Source organism: Folsomia candida, unplaced genomic scaffold (genome assembly GCF_002217175.1).
Source record: "Folsomia candida strain VU population unplaced genomic scaffold, ASM221717v1 Fcan01_Sc041, whole genome shotgun sequence".
Classification (NCBI taxonomy): domain Eukaryota; kingdom Metazoa; phylum Arthropoda; class Collembola; order Entomobryomorpha; family Isotomidae; genus Folsomia; species Folsomia candida.
Genome location: NW_019091233.1, coordinates 346,610 through 367,947, shown reverse-complemented (window position 1 = coordinate 367,947; position 21,338 = coordinate 346,610). Strand labels below are relative to the sequence as shown.

General features: G+C 38.0%; 2 protein-coding genes across 4 annotated transcripts; one reads left to right on the top strand and one right to left on the bottom strand.

Annotated features, from left to right (window-relative positions):
* Positions 1–207: 207 nt before the first annotated feature.
* LOC118433114 lies at positions 208–2,693 on the bottom strand. Of its 2 annotated transcripts, XM_035844715.1 has the most exons (4): positions 2,499–2,693; positions 2,041–2,134; positions 1,847–1,978; positions 208–355 (listed from the first exon to the last, which is right to left on the bottom strand). In XM_035844715.1, exons 1-4 carry the CDS (start codon positions 2,559–2,561, stop codon positions 309–311), a joined length of 336 nt encoding a protein of 111 aa, XP_035700608.1. In that variant the 5' UTR covers positions 2,562–2,693; the 3' UTR covers positions 208–308. The 2 variants fall into 2 exon arrangements, with proteins under 2 accessions (XP_035700608.1, XP_035700607.1); XM_035844714.1 differs by having other exon boundaries at positions 208–1,978.
* A 9,498-nt stretch (positions 2,694–12,191) lies between these two features.
* On the top strand, positions 12,192–14,690 carry LOC118433106. Of its 2 annotated transcripts, none has more exons than XM_035844705.1 (4): positions 12,192–13,035; positions 13,355–13,405; positions 13,475–13,747; positions 13,813–14,229. In XM_035844705.1, the coding sequence occupies exons 1-3, from the start codon at positions 12,432–12,434 to the stop codon at positions 13,489–13,491; spliced, it is 672 nt and encodes a 223-aa protein (XP_035700598.1). In that variant the 5' UTR covers positions 12,192–12,431; the 3' UTR covers positions 13,492–13,747; positions 13,813–14,229. The 2 variants fall into 2 exon arrangements, 1 of the variants encoding a protein (XP_035700598.1); XR_004833183.1 differs by lacking the exon at positions 13,355–13,405 and adding an exon at positions 14,433–14,690 and having other exon boundaries at positions 12,193–13,035; positions 13,813–14,315.
* Positions 14,691–21,338: the final 6,648 nt, after the last annotated feature.

Sequence of the window (21,338 nt, the reverse complement as noted above, 5' to 3'; positions counted from 1 at the left end):
GCCAACTAGAATTTCAATTCTATGATAGTCATCGTCATAGTCATAGTCATCTTTCCAGTCAACATATTTTTTGTCATAAATTTTTGTAGCAGGTAGCATAACTTGTAATAAATACGAGCAAATTGGCAACAGTAGTTTATTATCATGATTACACAATTTTGAATAATAGAAATATCAAATTTAAGCGATATTTTTTTTTAACTCAACGTACGAATTTATTCCAATTAATTTAATTCACCATCAATTACAAATTAATCTTTAAATTATTGAGGCGACGTTTTCTCGACAAGGCTTTACTAGATTGGCCGTCAGGGGTTGAAACTAAGCCAGTGCTTGTCTCCACAATTTTCCTTGCCTCTTAAAATGTTACAATTAAATTAATATAGTTAAATAATTAAGACAATATTGCTGCCATAATATTAGGCTTTCATAACGCTTTGGTAGCAAAAATATATTAATATATCCCACCATTCACATTTTATCACAGTTTATCGCATCATAAAAATATAGGTAAATTTATCTTACAACTAAATTTCGACTAACTAACGACTAGGGATTTGTTAATCGTGCATAAAAGGAAAGTTAATTGCGTCATAATATGGTTCAAAATCCTAAATTAATATCGATTTTATTCTTAGAAATTTTATATATATCAAATTTGTCCCAATTTTTATAAAATTTAGGATACAGGCTCGTATTCATACTGCATGCATAAAAATCAGTCAGGATCCGCCCATAAAGAATGTGACGGAATGAAGAAATGAGATCAAAATTGCCTGAATAATTATTTAATCGGTGGACAAAAGCCTTGCAAATAATATTATAAGCATAAAAGATTAAAATATTGCCACCCGCATGCTTAACCCCATGAAGGAAAGCATCGTCGAAGGCTCCCGTGTGAATATCTAGTTTTGAGAGGAGTTTTGCCACAATTTTCCTCAAATCTAATGTATGTGGACATTTTAAATAGTGATCTACCTCTGGTTTTAATGTGTTGCAAAATGGACATAAAAAATTAGTGTAAATTTTAAGTGAGTGTGCAATCGAAGGGGTCAAACCTACGTTATGCCAAATTTTGAAAACAGTGTCCTTCTCTGGGTTGGATACTGGAGTGGTGGCTAAGCGTTTCCACTGTGGGTGAGAGCAGGCAGCAATGTCCAGCTCTTCCCATCTAATTTTCTGGTGCACGCGTAAGCAGTGAAGGGAGTTGGTCTCCTTGGCAACCAACACACTATCTGACTCTCTAAACAGTGAAGAGATATCTAACATCGGGTGAGTCAGTAACCATGGCAACCGCATCAATATACGTTTTCCTCTCAGAAATTGCATGCCTTTTAACTGCTGCTGGTAGTAATTGTAAACTTTTTAGTTGGTTTACTCCAAAGAGATCAGCAATCTTTAAAATACTACAACGTGATACATAATTACTACTCAAATCTTTAAATAAAAATTTGCTACTTATCGAAATCTCATGCAAAGTTTCTCTACTACATGCAGTAAGTCTCACGCCAAGCACTTGGGTCACATTATGCAATTGTTTGTAAAAGGTTGATAATTTGGAAATTTCGGAATTAATTAGTCCTTGGAATTGGTTAAAGGTTTCAGAGAGAAAGTAATACTAAGTGATATTAAGTGATATTTCGCACCGGGATGGTTAATTCACTGCCACCTCTTCTTACCGTCAATTCCGTTACGTAGAAACTAATCACGACGCAAAATATTACTTGCATCACGCATCCCCACACCAATAGGGGGATCAGATTAATCCAGTGATAGCCCAGGATGAACATTACGAGACAATTCAAGGCGCAAATTACGGCAATAATTTTAAGCTCAATTAGCGCACCTCTAGCCAATAATTCTTGGTATTTTGACTCAAATCCAGACCAGACACAACCGATACTTAAACTTATCAAGATTAAGAGAACGATTAAAACCACGATCAGCCTAATTATGTCAGAGACGCTCCAACGCCAACCTGTAAAAGTTATTTGGTATGAATTATAAATGCATTGGTGGAGAATTTTACGTCAATCTTACCCTCATCACGGCTCTCCCTCGATAAGGCGTCATCATGTTTACTGTAGTCATGGTTCTCCTTGAAATAATGGGCAAGAATTGGTACTCCAAGTATCTAAAAAAATATTTTACAAATCTCGAGTAAAAAATAAATGTCTTTCGGAATTGTGAATTTTTGTAGCACAGAGTTTACAGATTTGAGGAAAACGCAAGTCCTAATTCCGGCTAAATCTTTATATTTTACTTGTAAAGTGATTTAAAGAATCCACGATTTTTTAGAAAATAGTTAAATCTAATTTCCCTCGTTTCCGAAAAAGTTTAATTAATTCCTAAAATTTTCAAAAAAGGACGAAATTTCTTTAAATCAGGTTTTTGTGACCAAATTGCAAATCATTTTATCCAGAAAAAATTACCTTTTTCTGAGATCTGTAAAGTCTGTGCTAAAAAACCCCTTATTATGTTTTGTCTCAATTACTTACAAAATTAAGTAGACCAATAATAATTGTAAGAATTTGAACAACCGAACACTGGCGAGTCGTCATGATAAATATTTGCTTTTTATTTTATTCTACACAAATTTAATTAAGCTTTTTCAATATGTATTTTGTTCCGCATAACAGATGACTATTGAAAGTTTAGATCTGATTTCTTATATAATACGTGACTCAACTTGCTGTGTTTTCTTTCCATACTACATATTTGGGTTTGGAAGGTTGATTGTGTTCGTTGGAGCGAGGGCAACAAGTTTGGCCAAAAATACACCCACGAATGATTTTTGGGCGTACGCACGTCAACTTCGCAAAGGTCGCATAACTTGCGGAGCTTGCGAAATTTCGCAAAGTTTCCCATAGAAAATACGTTTGGCAAATTTTCGACTCTCGAAAGCTTGGTTTTATTTCGTAAAATAATTTTGAAAAATATGTTACCTAAATTAAAAACAGACTCCATGGAAACGATAACATTTTGACGGCAGAAATAAATTCTGAGGGTTTGCGACGATTGTTTTGAGAAACGGACTCACTTCAAACGTTGTAATTTCCGACCCCGCAACGCGATGCGATATAAAATTTTGACATTAGTACTAGAGTTGAGTCGGATATCCAATTTTTGGATAAATCCATATCCGATCCATCATTAAAACGGATTAGGATGGATCGGATATTTTTAGATATTCGATATACAGTGGCCGCGGAGGAATGGGGACATTGTCCCCATGGTTTGTGGATAAGATCTCCGTGTTAAATAAACTACTCCCCCTTCCATCTACACTGTTGCGGCCCCCACATGTCTCCACGGTAAACGGTCCCGGGCACCTACACCATCAAATACACCGACCCTGACGTCGGCCTGGTATTTTCTCACGCCTTTCTCCAAGCTCAACTGCCAACCGAGGTGTCTATGTTGTGGATCCAACCGCAAGATAGTTTGGATACAAAGGGGAGTTTGGAACGGTTGTAGTTCACGGGGACTGGGACCAATATGTTGCAGGATTTCCGGGAGTGATCAAAGAAAAGGTTGGGACATGAAGGAAACGATAAATTACAAAATTTTTACGATTTAAAAATTTCAATTTAGGTCGAGGTCACTGAGACCGAATACACCAAGCAGTTGAACCATTGTGCGAATAAAACACCGCGAACCGAGCATGTTAACAGAATTAACCTCCATGCTACCAGTTACACAAATGTTGTGTAATGATTTTCATACCGTTGGCTACCAATTACACAAAGTTGTGTAATTTGAAATTTCTCGCTGACAACCAGAAACCAGGGAAAAAAATGAAAAATGGGTAAACTCCAGTGCCAAAAAGTGGAAAACTCCATAGTAAAAATTGGAATTTTTGTAGAGTTTTTCTCCCAAAAATTTGAACTTTTCCTATATCAACGCCATGCAAAAAAGTGGAATTCTTGATTTTTCACATTTTTGGCATGTGAGATCTGATAAAATGGTAGCTAACGGAATTTTGAGTTATTTTTTATGAGAGCGAAGAGGTTAAGACCAACATTTTCAAATATTGGGATCGGCGAATTTGCGGGTATTGTGGTCAGATTGAAGGACATCATCCAGAACCTCCGTGTCGGACGTACACTTACGAGTTTAAAAGCACTGACCTCCACAACTGTGGCAAATGTCGGGGTGTGGCGTATTGTGGCAGGTTGTGCCAACAGTTAGACTGGAAGAAGCATAAAAGTGTTTGTGTTGCAATGGCAAAGTAGGTCTGCATAATTATACATTCCGACAGAAAATTTTGGAAAGTTTAGAAATTATTTGAAATTTAGTACCTCGACGGTGTGTTTGATATAGGAGAGGATGAATTTTTTTGTAAGGATACAATTTTGAAAAATAATACTAGTTTTTACTTTCAAAAAAACTAAACTAAATTGGTATATAATATTTTCGTAAATTCATAAATAGCTGGAAGCCATGTAGATGATACTCGACAGTAACTTGATTTAATTATAATGGAAAAGATAATCAAAATACGAATAACAAGTCGGCATGGTAGATCGCAAAATACCCCGCCGTATCACAGTGTTTTAGAAGGCATTTGAAATTATAAAAATTCGGATGGAGTCGAAGTAATTTTTTTCCTGACCCTTAGGGTCAACTTAATGGGGTTTGGGGGATTTTTAAAAAAATAAACCGTTGTAACGGCAGAAGTAGCTCGCCCTCTAATATTTAATGGGACATAACTTTGGCATAATCTTCAGTCAAACATAGTGTAATTTATATATCGGATGCACAGAAAAAGTTTTATCAATGAATGAACACAAATAATAATAACAACCTCCGTACACAGCTTTGCTTAGCCCGAGCCAGGGGTGCGCAGTATGCAATATGCAAAATAATAAAAATTTTTCCAGACAGACGTGTTATCTACTAAACCACATTACAACCATGAAATCCAACCAAAAATATAATGCGCTTTAAATTTGGTGCTAAATCAACCTGCTAAAAAGTGTCGCGTTATGAAGCATCTGATATGAACACATATATGCAATACCCAAAAGTTTGAAGAGTTATCCTGACGTCAGATACAATAGGTCGGACGTGAGGCAATACCAGTATGAATCCTCAAATATTTCATTTTTGCATTAAAATTTCGAGTAATGAAGCACATGGTTGCCATTGGGGGCACCATATTTTTCAGCGCAAAACAAAGCCAAATTTAAATGTTTGAAATTTGGTGCAGGATAACCTCATAGGGTGTATTCAAGTAACCCCCACAGGTCAACCACTGGACCGATTTGGCCATTTTGAGTCACGGATTGTTCGATATCAGTGGTGCTACTAATTTGCTGAAACTTGCACATGGGGCAAATTAATTAGCATCAATTGATGCAAAAAACTCGTGAACAGACAGACGGACAGACAGACGGACGGACAGACGGACAGACAGACGGACAGGAGGAATTCAATAGCTCCTCTGCTACGCAGGGCGAGCTAATAAGTGGGTGTGGTCCCCCAGGGGGGGTTTTTTGCTCGTAGAGGGGGTGTGGTTCCAAAAATGTATGGAATCGATTCTCCTCATCCAGTGGAGTACAGGGATATTTTTTTCGTCGCTGTAGAACAAACATTGGCTGAGAAATCGAAAGTCAAAGTTCAAAAACCCCCCAAACCGGGGTATTTTGAAGGGTCAATGTGGGGTCATTTATGAATTAGGGCAGCTTTTTATTACTGACCAGCCTACAAGCCCGTCTTAAAGACGGGCCGCGTTGAAAATGGGCGACCATTTTGCTAAGTAATTTTTTTAACGTTGCTAGAGAATTTTTGGTAAGGTTGCTAGGGAATTTTTTGTAAGGTTACTAGGCAATTTTTGGTAAGGTTGCTAGGGAATTTTTTGTAAGGTTGCTAGGCAATTTTTGGTAAGGTTGCTAAGGAATTTTTTAAGGTTGCTAAGGAATTTATTTAGTGTTGCTAAGGATTTTTTTGTAAGGTTGCTAGGCAATTTTTGGTAAGGTTGCTAAGGAATTTTTTTAACGTAGCTAAGGAAGTTTTTTAACATTGCTAAGGAATTTTTTAACGTTGCTAAGGAATTTTTTTTGATGTTGCTAAGGAATTTTCTTGACGTTGCTAAGGAGTTTTTTAACGTTTCTAAGGAATATTTTTAACATTGCTAACGAATTTTTTAACGTTGCTAAGGAATTTTTTTGATGTTGCTAAGGAATTTTTTAACGTTGCTAAGGAATTTTTTTTGATGTTGCTAAGGAATTTTCTTGACGTTGCTAAGGAATTTTTTAACGTTTCTAGGGAATTTTTTTAACATTGCTAAGGAGTTTTTTAACGTTGCTAAGGAATTTTCTTGACGTTGCTAAGGAGTTTTTTAACGTTTCTAGGGAATTTTTTTAACATTGCTAAGGAGTTTTTTAACGTTGCTAAGGAATTTTCTTGACGTTGCTAAGGAGTTTTTTAACGTTTCTAGGGAATTTTTTTAACGTTGCTAAGGAATTTTCTAGACGTTGCAAAGGAGTTTTTTTAACGTTTCTAGGGAATTTTTTTCGTTTCTAAGGAATATTTTTTACACTGCTAAGGAATTTTTTAACGTTGGTAAGGAATTTTTTTTGATGTTGCTAAGGAATTTTCTTGACGTTGCTAAGGAGTTTTTTAACGTTTCTAGGGAATTTTTTTCACGTTTTACCATAACCATAACCATAACCATAATCATAACCATAATCTAAGCTAATTGGTGCGCTTAGAATCCCAACAGCCAATCAGAATGCTGGAATGTCACGGAAAATTTCACGGGACGGACTTTTCGAAATTATAATATAGATTATTGAAGACCCTATTTAGCTCTGTTAAATAAACCTATTGGCGAATTTTAGGAGTGAAAACATCTGCAATTGATTTTTGAAAATTGAAATGATCATTTTGGACTTTGAAAATTTTAAACTAAAAAATTCGAATTTCGTTTAAAAAAATATATTTTCGGGTAAAGAGTTGGGTAAATAACTTTATTCCGACCATCAAAAGTCCAGAACAGGCAATATTTTGTAAATTTTTTTAAATCTATGCAATCTATGCCATCTATGCATAAGTGTTGATTTCTGAAAAATCGATCCATCAACAGTAAACACGGGTTCAAATAACCTTCAATTTTAATCATACGTTCAAAGTTACGAGGAAAATTATGATATTGCGCACACTTATAGAATATCGAGTAGCAAGTATCAGAATGACACTCCAAATCAATTAATTGTGTTGTCGTACTCGACAGTTAATTCAACTAAATGTGTACCGTTTTCGCAGAATTCATAATTGGCAGTTGATTAATTAAACTTGAACCATTTTCACATAATTTATAATTGACAGTTAATTAATCAAATTTTGACCTCGTACCAGAATTTCTCTGAAATGGAATCTTCCTCTCTCCTCCAGTCAGAGTTTCGAACGGCTCGGAATCGATAACCGCTTATCGTATAGATCTGAGAATTTGTAGAATTGTCGATGGTAGCTCCATCGACAATTGTCTAAATTCTCAGATTTGTCAAAATATTCATTAAAAAGTTGAAATGACTAAACTCAAGACAATGTGGGCGAACATGTTTAGTGTAAACTATGTAAACATGATAAGAGCCAAAGGCCATATGTCATTTAATAAATTGATTGATTGAAGTTTAAGTAATTTAGAAAATAGCAAAATGTTTCCAACGTATAGTTTTCAATTTAACAATTTTTTCAACATTTAGTTGGCTAAAATTATTCACAAAAGAGTTGAATATGGAAAATTTATGGAAAATTTATATCCCTTCAATCAGAAATATAGAAACGTTCCATTTGTATCTACAAATTCCCCAATTACAGTTTGGAACTGGTCAGGTTTGACCACAGCGCCTACTTCCCAGAGTCTCTTTCCAACACGGCCTGCTTGAAACCAACCTGGGCCGATCTTTTCTGAAAAGCCACACCCTCAGGACTGTGGCGACTCATCCCGTCAAAATGGTGGCTAATCTTTGCGTGGATAGCAGACCAGTCTGCTCCACTGCGTAATTCACCATCTGCTTCTGGAACCAAAGTTGATTGCTTGGCACAGTCACAATCCTTGCTTGAAAATCTTCCACAGCGCAATTCAACGATTCCGGATCTGGATATGATTCACCCACCAAGCCGATTTCTGCTGCCTTTTTTCCAGACAGAATTTCACCTGTTAAAAATACAAGTATTGGCCGTACTCACATCACTGTTGGCAAATCTAGCAAATCTCGTAAACTGGGCATAGCTTGCGAAATTTACAAAGACCAAATATGATTAAAATGCCCGTAAATGTGACAAATCTCGTAAATTATGCATAGCAACAAAACAAAATTTACGAAATTGTGCAAAACTTTGGCTGAAAAACCATACGATTTCTCTTCGCAAGTTTACTCAACTCCAGGGCATGTATTTATTTGGGAAACTTATTTAGCAAATTTGCCAAATAAGGTTACCTTGCGACACAAGAACGTACTCGTAAGTACGGCCATTGTTTCAGCTATCTATAAAACTGGGTCATGGTATTCAGTACCCGTGAACAAGATTCGTTTCGCCTTCTCCATTCCGACCCGATAGTACCAGAACGCTGTTGTCGGGCATCCCCACACACGGCATCATGCCACCTTTATTGCGTCGTCCGCAATAAAGGTGGCATGATGCCACTGGCATCACAGGCGAGCGCGATATCGCTCCCACCTCCAATTGCGACACGCTGGATTTTAGCCACGACTGGCTTCACGCTTCGCCAGATTACATGAATGCCGTTTTACAGGCGGACATGAACCTGGGAGAAAAAGTTGGTTAAAAAATTGCTCATAATTTAAAACCACCCAATCCACCACAGACGACTAAGTCGTCTTAAAGATGTCTTCAGGATTTCCCAATGTGCTACTGTAAGATATCAATACGACGTCTTTTGGAGGTCCGAACGTTGTATAAGAATGAGAATTTCCTGAAGACGTCGTATGGATATCTTACAGGCGGACATTGGGAAATCCTGAAGACATCTTTAAGGCGACTTAGTCGTCGGTGGTGGATTGTTGAATGATCAATATTGAGCCAACTGAAAATCAATGAGTGGATCCCAAGGCATTTTTTGATCTCCGGCTGTTGCACTGATGCCTCCCTCAGCAAACATTTTGAGGTCGTAACCAGAGCAAAAAGCGTCACCAGCGCCGTAAGGGAGAATCGCTTTGACGTCTGGCTTCCATCTGGCGAGATTTATGGACGCCTCTATTTCCGCCGGCATGTGAAAATCAATCGCATTCAGGCCCTCGGGTCGGTTGAGGAGGATGTGAGCTACGCCATTTTCTTCTGTAAAGTATTTCACACTCTGAAAATCCATCGGGTTAAGGCATCCCCCTCCAAGAAATCCTGTAGTCATGGCAATTTCACTTTGAGAGATGGGAGATAAATTTAGGATTTGATCGTGCAAAGTGAAAGATATTGACTTTTGCCAGAGTTGAGATGAATTGGTAATTGAAAGATTGGTGGAACAGATGATTATGGGAATCGACGAGATGTGTAAGCTCTACATATACATATTTCTGCTATACCCCACGGTTTGCATGACTGCTAAGTTTGGAGTGAATTTACATAGTTAAAGCAAAGCAGGGATAAGATGTTTGGTAGCAAATACATCGATTCTGGATGCATGAGTCAAAACTCATGCATTTATATACTTACGGCCGTATTCTGAATCACATTTTTAAGTGTGAGTGGGAGTGGCCACTTACAGTTTACATTTTAAAAGAATACAAAATGTGAGTGGCCACTCCCACTCACACTTAAAAATGTGATTCAGAATACGGCCGTTAGGGTTAGTTTCATTCAGACGTAATTTATTGACCTGCTTATACAGTGTAGTGCATTCCGATGAAAATAATATGAAATAAGAGTTATAATTTATGTTATAATTCATGTGGTCTCTCATTACATACTTCCGGGATAATACTTGGAGCTCGATTCTTGCTTATCAATATGCAGTGTGGTCAAAATGTTTAAACAAGACCCCTGCCTCTCTCTTTATTCTTGGCCTTACTATTCAACCGGTTGAGGGTCCTCCCCTTCGACGAGTGTGATGAGATCCTTCGGATGATGAAATGGGAAGATGACAAGGAGGAAATGAGACTTAAACAAGGCCCCAAACATATTGACGTGTCGTTAGATTGACCCTACGACATAAAATGGGGGTAATTACGTCACAAATTAGTGGCAAACTTCGTAAATTTCCAAAAACTTCCAGTTAAAATTGTTTTAGTTTGCGAATTTTACTACAGTTAGGATTTTTACCGGGTGAGGTTAATGCCTCTTATTTACAGTTAAACTTTGGGGCAGTTAAAGTTGCAGCAAATATTAAGATATAAACATAATTGGGGTATTCACCTCACCGTCTTAAACAGCGTAATTTTACCAAAGGTGTCCACTTTTAATTGAATACCTGTATGCTTCTGAATTTAGTAACCCTGACGCCAATTTTAATATTGAATTGAAATTTTTAGGTGTGCTAGCAAATATTATAATCATCATAAATATGTGCAAAATTTCAGCTCCCTAGTGTCGAAAATGACACCACCAGAATCTAAGAGTATGAACTTGTCAATGCAAAACTACAAAGTATTTCACTACTCGGATTAAATTTTAGTTTATCTTGTTAGAGTCAAACTTTTGGTGCTGAGGTGATCCGGCAGGACCATGGAATACAATTTTGGACATGTCCATGTAACGTTTTGAGAAGTGAATTTGCAAAAGTGATTTCGATACTAAATGTAGCACCTTTCATAATTTTCCTTGGTTAAATGTCCAAGGAAAATATGTCCGACAGTGTGACTATACATAAATGGGAGGTACGGGTTTCCATGTAATAACAATGTAATCCAATCATCATAAATAAAGTCTGCACTGAAGGTTTAAGCCATGCATTCAAAATTTGATACTCATAAGCGATAGTTTAGCGTTATTTATATCATTTGTACTTTTCACCATGATTATAATTGCACATTATAATTTGCAATCATTAAACCAGCCTGGGATTTAAATTGATTTAGATACTTTAAATATCGGGCATATCGAACGATCTATCCAGCTATATTCTCAGAGTAGTAATACTCTTTATAATGCCCAATATCAAGTTCATTGTTGCACATATACACATCTGTGCCGAAGTTAACCCATATCAAATTTTGTGCAGGCGTGGGAATTATTATTTTATATCAAATTCATCCAGGCATCATGAAGAAAAACACGTGGGAATTATTTTATCCAGGCATGAAGAACAAAAATATGCGGAATACCAAATCGTACTTCAGAATCAGGATTTTCCCATAATACAATGATTTATACTTTGTTTAACACAAATTAGTCCATAACCATCAACTTTTGCTTTTAGTTGAGAATCAAGCATGGGTCCGGGCGTACTGGTCCATCATATCTTTCGCTCCTCAGTTTTAACAATTCTCTACTTCTTGACTGTACTTCTACTCCCACCGATTATCATTCTCCTCCTCCCCCCACTCCTTTTACGATGGATAGCCACCCAATCGGCAAAACGGATAAGGCCGTCAGGATTGGGGAAAATGGTAACAACGGCGGCCACCTCGCGTGGCATATCGGAGAACTGGGATACCATCGTGCTATCCTTTAAACTTGAAGGCATCCTACAAGGGAAGGTCCTCGACTGCTTATCGTGTCCAGGGTACCCACTATGTTTTTTAGAATCTACTAGGACCCCAGACGAAGGATCCATTCATATTTACGTGTTAATCGCATATTTGGCGCCATGGCGTGGCGCCAAACTCGCCAAATTTATATGTTTTTATTTTTGAAACCGCCATAACTTTTGAAATCCTGGGCGGATTTTCAAAAAAAATTCCAAAAATCATTAAAAACAGTTCAACCTTCGTATGCCATGAAATTTTTCAAAAAATTTATTGTTTCAATTTTTGTCAAAATTTTGGAATTTTCTTACGCTTGGGGATTCGCCAAAAAAAATATCAAAAATAAAATTTTTTCATTTTTCATTTATTTCTTAAAATTTTGACCTTTGTGATCATTTTAAGCCCAAAATTTTGAAAATCCCGTGGAAACTAGAAAAGTTATGGAGGTTTGAAATTGGTCGAAAACGCAGATTTTTAAGTTTGGCGCCACGCCATGGCGCCAAATATGCGATTAACACGGAAACATGAATGGATCCTTCGTCTGGGGTCCTAGTAGATTCTAAAAAACATAGTGGGTACCCTGGACACGATAAGCAGTCGAGGACCTTCCCTTGCTAGACTTAAAACAGCTCAAGGCCGAGTTCACCACAAAGATTATACAAGCCGAAGACCCCAACGGGTCACTACTTTACCCAGAGCTACAACAGACTGTCGTATCTTGGTGTGGTTTTCTATTTTGGAAAAAATGTGCCAAGTTTTAAACTCCCAATCCGTGTCCATGCCATGGACCACGGTGATCTAGACACACCCACGGGAACGGCATATATCGCATCGCTAGCTAATCAAAGGTGGGAATTTGGATCAAAAGTTTTATGGGAGGTGGTTATAATTCCTGGAAAAGGATATTTCCACCTCATCCTACGCTACCATCACTCACTCCTTGATGGGTATTCCATGCTTAAATTATTGGATAAAATCAGTCACCCCAAGCTTATTGATCAGATAGTGAAACCAAAAATATCTGCTGCAAAGACCACAAGATTTACAAGTTTTCCCATCCTCCTGGTCAAGATCCCGTATGATGTCGCTCTATATTTCGAGGCTTATCTAAGAACTTGGATCACTACTGAGGACATCTTTACCCCGACTTGTACCTCCACCTTGACTCGAACTTCCACCTTTGCACAAAGCCTATCCCCTCTAAATCTTCTCCAAATGAAAAACTCAGCGAAGGCTGAAAGCCTTTCTTTCACAGCATTTTTGTTCTCCAGCCTGACCAGTTCGATAAGAAGGTTAGTTTTGAAAAGAGATGGAAAAGTAGAGGGAAACATTCTCTTCCATTTTCCCATGCCGGTTCCCAATCATCCCGCAAAACTGAGAAATGCTGGTAAGCACATTATTTGTATTGGTAACTTTGTACCTGCACTCAAAAAAATCCGGTAATCATATATGACTCTACCGGGATAGTAATACCGCTTGTTACAGCGGCATAATATTTGCAACCATTTGGTAATAAACTTATACCGCTTTGTTCATCAAGTATTACTATACTGGACAAAATCTGGTATAGTCAAATATCAACACCAAGTGTGTTGTCACCGTGTGGTGTAAATTATGACACCACTGGGACAAAATTTACACTACACGGGGACAAAATTTACACCAAAATTAACACCATTAAATTAACACCAGCGAATTATTTGCAGTGTACCTGGTAACCAATTTCTACTACATGGATGCATATTGTTACCATTGCGGTAGAGTCATATATGTATACCGGATGGTAATAGAATTTTTCTCAGTGTGTGTTTTTTCACAATGCTTAGGACAATGGGGTGGATAGAACTACCAATCCAAGAGATTGACCTCACCACCAGGATTAAACAAATTGAAGAGCAACTAAGCAACTTGAAAAATTCTACGATGCCAATTGTAATGACGATGCTGGGAACTCTTTGGTCCGCACAATTACCACTATTTCTCAGATCTGTGATCAATTCAGGATCCAAGGGGAGGACGATATTATCATTTTCTAATTTTATGTTCAATCGCGCCCCTGAAAATTTATGGGACTCCTTTCAACACTGGGGGCAGCAAGGGTAGCAAAAATATAATCAATCATGATCTTGGTGATGACAATAAATATAATTTTGGTTTTTGACAGTTGTGTTAATCGGAATGTTCACCAGTGAAGAGGACGCCTGGTTAAGTACAACCGGTGACACGGGTATCTTGAAAGCAAATGTGGCACGAGAGATTTTGGACGCGATGGCGACAAATGTATCCTCAAATGTTAAAGAGAATCGTGAAGGGCAACATATAAAAGTGGGTTTAGCTGATAATTCAGAGTTTTGTTAAGCAAAAATATTTATGGTGAAGATAATAAATTCAGATGTATTAATTTTCCACAAATTTAAGGAGTACTTTTATGGTACAAAATTGCTACATCGTTCTACAGTGGGTAAATGATGAGAAATTATTCAGAGTATTTCCCAACAATGTGAGCTCTAGAAATTATGTACATATTGAAACGAGTTCTATAATGGTGATGCAATACTTGGCAATAAAATGCATAAAAGTTTCCCTTCTTTTATTTATTTTTCTAACTTTAGTCTACTAAATAGATTGGCAGCACAGCTGACAGCTCTTTACCTCTGGATGATGCATGTAATTACATCTATTTATTCCAATTTATACATGTGTTTAGCACTTAGTTATTAGATTCACATAAATATGTATAGCTGCTTTATAAGTTATAATGCTTATCCTTTTTTTGTACGGAAGCCACCCAGGTCTCCCTTGTGCAGTACTTCCAGTGCGCGGGTGTGGGTGGAGGTGCACTCCTAACTTGCAGATAGTGGGAGGAGGAACAGAATTCTGCATGGGAGGACGACGGTTAAACAAAATACGAGTAAAAAGTAAAGGCAGAATGTTAAATATTGTTCTTCACCCATACTAAGATAGTTCCAGTCATGAAGGTATAAAATTTATATTTTAATTATGTGGTGAAGTATCAGGTTATTTTGTTTGTGTGTTTTTTAAAGTTTGTTATATGTACATATAGTCATATACTAATAATAATGCAACTAAAAAATTGGGATAAAGGCTTTGTGAGACTTTTGGGGTGAGATGAGATTTTTGGTTTTGTTTTAGCCAGAATAGCTAACTACTAGTTAGTAACTAGTAGAGCTAGCTAGTAGGGCTAGCTAGTAGAGCTAGCTAGTAGAGCTAGCTAGTAGGGCTAGCTAGTAGAGCTAGCTAGTAGGGCTAGCTAGTAGAGCTAGCTAGTAGGGCTAGCTAGTAGAGCTAGCTAGTAGGGCTGGCTAGTAGAGCTAGCTAGTAGGGCTAGCTAGTAGAGCTAGCTAGTAGGGCTAGCTAGTAGAGCTAGCTAGTAGAGCTAGCTAGTAGGGCTAGCTAGCAGGGCTAGACAGAGAAGCTAGCTACGGGAGCAGGTTAGGAAAGTGGGGCAATACCCCTGGTGGGGTATGGTTCGTATTTGGCGAGCGAAGCGAGCAGGTTAGGTTGCAATACGCGAAAAGCGTGAAACTGCAAAGTTAGAGTGGAAGGCCACTGTTAGAGTGGGAGGGCTCCGCACGGTTAGAGTGGGAGGGCTCCGCACGGTTAGAGTGGGAGGGCTCCGCACGGTTAGAGTGGGAGGGCTCCGCACGGTTAGAGTGGGAGGGCTCCGCACAATTAGAGTGGGAGGGCTCCGCACGGTTAGAGTGGGAGGGCTCCGCACAATTAGAGTGGGAGGGCTCCGCACGGTTAGAGTGGGAGGGCTCCGCACAATTAGAGTGGGAGGGCTCCGCACGGTTAGAGTGGGAGGGCTCCGCACAATTAGAGTGGGAGGGCTCCGCACGGTTAGAGTGGGAGGGCTCCGCACGGTTAGAGTGGGAGGGCTCCGCACGGTTAGAGTGGGAGGGCTCCGCACGGTTAGAGTGGGAGGGCTCCGCACGGTTAGAGTGGGAGGGCTCCGCACGGTTAGAGTGGGAGGGCTCCGCACGGTTAGAGTGGGAGGGCTCCGCACAATTAGAGTGGGAGGGCCCCGCACGGTTAGACCGCGAGAGCTCCGCACGGTTAGATTAGGTGCCTCGGCAGGTTCGGTAATGGAAATCGTTTTTTTTCACAAATCGAACTAAGCCCCGAAAAGCTGTAGCTATTTACAGAAATTCTGCTAATAACCTCAAATCTCATTTACCCTAAAAATCTCATCTTACCCCGAAAACCCTCCCGCTTTGAAAAATAATGATGGAATTTCAATATTTTACCAAAAATCTCATCTCACACCCCAAAATCTCAAAATACCCCAAAAAATTTCCCGCCATGGGGGAAAGTGAGACAAAGTCTTAGAATTCTCTGAAACGTCCAAAAATGCAATAAAAAAATAAAAACTTTGACCTGCCATTACTTTTGAACGGAACATTTCCGCGCTTTCCGGTTTCGAAATTCTTGTTCAGCTCGTCGAACTGAACAATTTGACGTATCATATGACCCCATATCTAAAAGCCGTTATACTAAAGTTTTTCCAAATTAAATTTATCCCATATTAATTAGCACACCCACTTCTGACCCAGAATTCGAATCCGTTCCCTGCAACGTAATTCCAATCCTGCCAAAAAACCAGGACAACCCCGCCAGCCACATTCCTCCCCATTTATCGAAACAAGAACAGCGAGACGAAGAGAAAAAAGAGGCCAAGAGAAAGATGGAACATTTAAAGAAATTAGCTAAACTTGAACAAGCCCAAATGGAGGCGTTACTCGTCTTAAAAAAAGAGTCACTAAAAGTATCTGGGGTTGCTGCGGGTGAGAAGAAATCTGCTGCTGTGGAAGATGCCGTCAAATCAAATTGCTCCTCTGGGAGGAAGAAATTGTCAAAATTACAAGAAAAGATGAAGAAGGAGATGGTCGAGAAGGGAAAAAACATGGCGCAACTCCGCCTACAGATGGTCGCCGCGGATCGGCAGGGTAAGAAAAAGAAGAAGAAAAGTATAAGCCTTTGGAAAGAGTGTGCAAAACGGGGGGAAGGTTCCACTTGGAAGAGTCGAACTGCTTCAAAGAAGACGATTTAAGTTTGCCAAGTAAATAAATTGAACTTGTATTTTTTACTTGAGTTTAATTCAATGTTTCGTTGATTTAATATTTTCTAATTATAATCTAACAAGCACATTTATGTACAAGCAGAGTTTGGATATTTAGTTCTTACTTTTTCAAATGTCTAGTAAACTCGGGGAAACGTTCCACATGGGCGAAAAGACAGCCTCAGGTCATAAAATATTCAGAATTTAGAAGAGATGAATTTTGATGGCTTAATAAAAAAGTGACCTGATCTATTACGAACAAATTTTTATTTGTGGTTAAAAAAATGGATGTAAAAATTGCATGTAAGTTAAAAAATTTCCTACATGCCGTTTCATTGATTAAAAATTAGTACAGTATTATTTACGAACTGAGTTATAGTGATATATATATAATTACATAATTACGAAAAATTCTAGACACAAGCATAGAGGAGCTATAATACCTAAATATTACTACATCCATATACTGAGACTGATACTTAAGATACTGATACTTTTATGTGTTGAGTACAACTATTTATTGTCAGAGAGGAATTTCATGAAATTTTTACTTTCACATAACATATTACAAATTCTGGAAGAAAATTAAATTGCATTTGGTACAATTCGAAATTTCTTCAAGCTTGAGTTATCCTTGAACATAAATACATATACCTTTTTCCTAATGAAATAAAATTTATACAGATTCTTTGTAATGCAATTAATAGTATTTATGTAAAGGCAGGGCGAGTATTACATATGTAAGTACAAAAATGACTGTATGTATATAATTTAGTGGTAGAAATTTGAAAACCACCAAGCGGATTTAAATCTATTAATAATTAAATATATATAAACATATACAAAAGTTAAGTCATTTCAAAAACTTGTAAAACTTTCAAGTTCAAATTTTAATTATGAATCTTATCCAAGTCTGAAATGTTTATCATTTTCGTCCCTCTGTTGGAAAGTTAATAAGAAACAAAAATTATTATAAATATTTTCAAACTCAAATTCCAAAAAACTTGTAAAATTTCCAACCTTTTACTTTTTATTTATCCCGGATACCCTTCAGATTCGGGGACCTCATTTGCAAATTCTCTCTTAATCCACTCCATAATTGGCTACTTTTTTCCTCTCAATTCTCGAATGGCTGTCATATGGATTTGAACTTCTAGGAATTCCCCCGTCTTGCCTCCTTTGTCGGGATGGGTGGCGAGAAATTGTCGCCGAAAGGCGGAATTAATCTCATCGTTCGAAGCGTCCATCGTGACCCCAACGTAGGAGTAGGCCGCTTCAAGGGCCTGTTCACGTGGAATGTTGAAAATCTACGTAGGGAAAGGTCATAATTGCGTATTTATTTGGGTTACATCCATTTTTAACATGTGTCGCAAACAGAGGTGTTGCACCAAGTCTGTGCTCGTCAATCCACCCTTTGACTTTGCGTTACGTAATTTATGAAATTTCTCATATATCCATTTTATAATTTATTTAATTTACGATTCTAAGTTAAGATTAGTTAAGAAAATTTTAGTGTATAATTCTTTAGTTGATTAATCCAAGATTTTAATTATGAATTTAAAATATAAGAAAGCATTGTGTGTGCTCACGTCAAAATTTTCGAATTTGCCACGTTTGACGGGACTCCGTTTCGCAAAAAATTGTCGCAAACGGTCAGACTCTATGGGGAGCCATGAACAAACTCTTTCCACTACTACATCCTACCCCTGAAGTCCAAATGAACCCAGACTATGTTAACAACCTTTTTGTGTCAATATGTACCAGGGATACAAGTGTGATCTTACCAAATTTGCCGAGAAAGCCATATTTTCCATGGGACGAAGAGGGATTACAGTTCAACTTTCTGGACATTACCGCAGATGTTATAAGAGAAGCCTGGATGAAAACTAAGAACAGAAATTCCTCCTCCACAGATAATGTTGATATTTGTAACAAAATGCTAAATATATGTATGCAGTCTATTCATTTTCGTAATCAGGTTGCTAATTTGTTCAATATTTTTATACATAGTGGTGGGCTGCCAGACTGTTTGAAATTATCAAAGGTTATTCCTATCCCCAAAAAAAGTATACCAGCGACACCCAATGACTTGAGACCTATATCAATACAACCTGTACTTGCTAAATTATTTGGAAAATGTTTATTCGATCAACTTGCTTTACATTTTGAATCTAATAACTTGTTATCTTTGTATCAGTTTGGTTTTAGAAAACATCACTCCACAGGGTCTAGGGCAACTCGTCGAATGCAGTTTCGTCGAACGGGCATCTCGTCGAGGGCAACTCGTCGACAAGACAACTCGCCGAAAATAATAGTTTCGAAAATCGTCGACTTCTTTTTTTACACATCTTTATTCGATAGAGCCATAGAAATACTTTTTACAAAATTTTGTTTCTTTTTGAAACAGTATTTGGAGAAACTGACGCCTTTCGTTTATTTCTGGGTCTTATTATTTTAGAGTCAACACCATACCACTTTAACTTATGCATTATTACATCTTTACAACTTCGGTCAAAGGCTTTTCTTATATCCAACGCGATCATTATACAAAAGTCATTGTTATCTAGAGCTTGATACATATATTCTGTAATAGTCAATAAGGCATGGGTTGTGGAGTGGGGATACGAGCAACTCGTCGAAATCGAGTCGTCGAACGGACAACTCGTCGAAAAGACAACTCGTCGAAATCGAGTCGTCGAATTAATGATATTTGCCCGTATTTGTTATACGATTTTTAACATACATCACATAACACATTACATGTACTACACGGGATGGAACGCTGCGGGTATTATGTACTAAAAATACTACTACATACATACTACACAGTAATAATTGGCAGGACTATTTTACACATTTGGCTTTATATTTCTTAATTTTAAAAATGTCGAATTATTCTTACGAATTAACCCAACGAAAACAAAAGAAACTAAATTTTGAAGGGAAACTGTACACACTAAATAAAGTAAATAAAACGACGGAAGTGGAATATTGGAGATGTGGTGAAAGACAATGTGGTGGCCGAGCTACTACAGCTAATTATTGTAATCCAATTACAACGAAACCTCATTCCTGCATATTATCCGCAATCGAGTAAGCCATAGTAACTCTAGACAACTATTCGTATCCAATGCAAAAAATGTAAATATCAATAAATGGTATAGATTAAAAACTAAAGAAGTTACAGCCCAATTAAAGAGGTGTGCACTGGAAAGTAGTGTGGCCCCTTCATCCATAATTGCTCAAGCGAAATCGCAGTTTCCTTCTGATGTAATGCAAGGGTTACCGACAGATGATACTCTGGAGCGGACAATTCGAAAGCAAAGACAGCCGTTATGTATGAAAAACCCGAAAACTCGAGCTAAAATTAACCTTACCGAAGGACAAACAAAAGACGCCAGTGGACAGTACATGTTTTTGTTCAAAGATTCTATGGTTGAAAAGCGAATTTTAATTTTTACTACTCGGTGAAACCTTGAAGTTAAGTACCTACGTATAAGTAGTCTTTTTTATGCTCTTTTTTAAAATTTATATTTAAATTGCACAGGAATTATCTCTTTACGATGTGTGGGCAATCGACGGAACATTCGACGTCGTTCCCCAGTTATACACTCAACTTATGACCATACATGGCATTACCAGGGACGGATTCGTGTTCCCGTTGGTATATGCATTGTTACCTGACAAAACTGCTGCAAGTTACACATATGTTCTGGACCAGTTAATCAATAACAGTTTAGGGTGGGTTCTAAGGCCGGAGATGGTACTGATGGATTTCGAGCATGCCGAAATAAAAGCTGTTCACGACAATTTTCCAGACGCAATAATGCAAGGGTGCCATTTCCATTACACCCAAGCTTTATTCCGACATTTGACACCCAAGTTAAAGAAGCTGTACGAACAAGACTTAACCATGGCATTAACAATTAAGAAAGTATTTGGTCTCCCCTTTGTTCAGCCCGACGATGTAAGAATGGCTTTCCGAGAAGTTAAAGCAGAGTGCACATTCAAGGGCGAAACAAAACTCGAACTAGACGATTTTTTTGCTTACGTTCAAAAAACCTACACAGGCACGGTGTACGATCCACCCATGTTTCCAATACTCTTCTGCAATGTACACCAACGTGTTCTGGATAATATTCCCAGGACAAACAACGCAGTTGAAGCTTGGAATAGGCGATTTGGAATTCTTGCTGAGAGTTCCCATGTCCCGCTATATAAAATAATGATCCTACTTCAAAGAGAAGAGAAATGTCGAAGTTCGGCTCAAACAGAGGTTAGCAGGAGCGTCCCCTAATGCAAAGCGGGCCCAACAGAAGAGGCTTGATCAACGACTTTATAACTTGGTGTCCAATTACTCGAACACCGAGCTGAACGACTTCGTAGTTGGAATAGCCTACAATATGTCGACGGGAAAACTCCGGAAAGGTCGAGCCGAACTTAATGATTCCGCAAATGTTGATGTGTCAGATCTTGCCACACAGTCATCTGAGATTGTCATACACAACCCTGAAATCCCCTCTTGTTCCACCAAACAAGCTCACTTTGCCAAAGCGTATAGTTCAGCCCTTGTTACTAACAAGTTGTTAGGACTAGAAGACCCAGAAATA

Excerpts from the sequence above, each read along its gene's own strand:
- LOC118433114 (XM_035844714.1), bottom strand. The coding sequence starts at position 2,561 with ATGACGACTCGCCAGTGTTCGGTTGTTCAAATTCTTACAATTATTATT. Across the intron at positions 2,135-2,498 it reads TTATTGGTCTACTTAATTTT|ATACTTGGAGTACCAATTCT; the intron begins GTAAGTAATTGA and ends ATATTTTTTTAG. Across the intron at positions 1,979-2,040 it reads GAGGGAGAGCCGTGATGAGG|GTTGGCGTTGGAGCGTCTCT; the intron begins GTAAGATTGACG and ends TAACTTTTACAG.
- LOC118433106 (XM_035844705.1), top strand. The coding sequence starts at position 12,432 with ATGGACCACGGTGATCTAGACACACCCACGGGAACGGCATATATCGCA. Across the intron at positions 13,036-13,354 it reads CGCAAAACTGAGAAATGCTG|TGTACCTGGTAACCAATTTC; the intron begins GTAAGCACATTA and ends AATTATTTGCAG.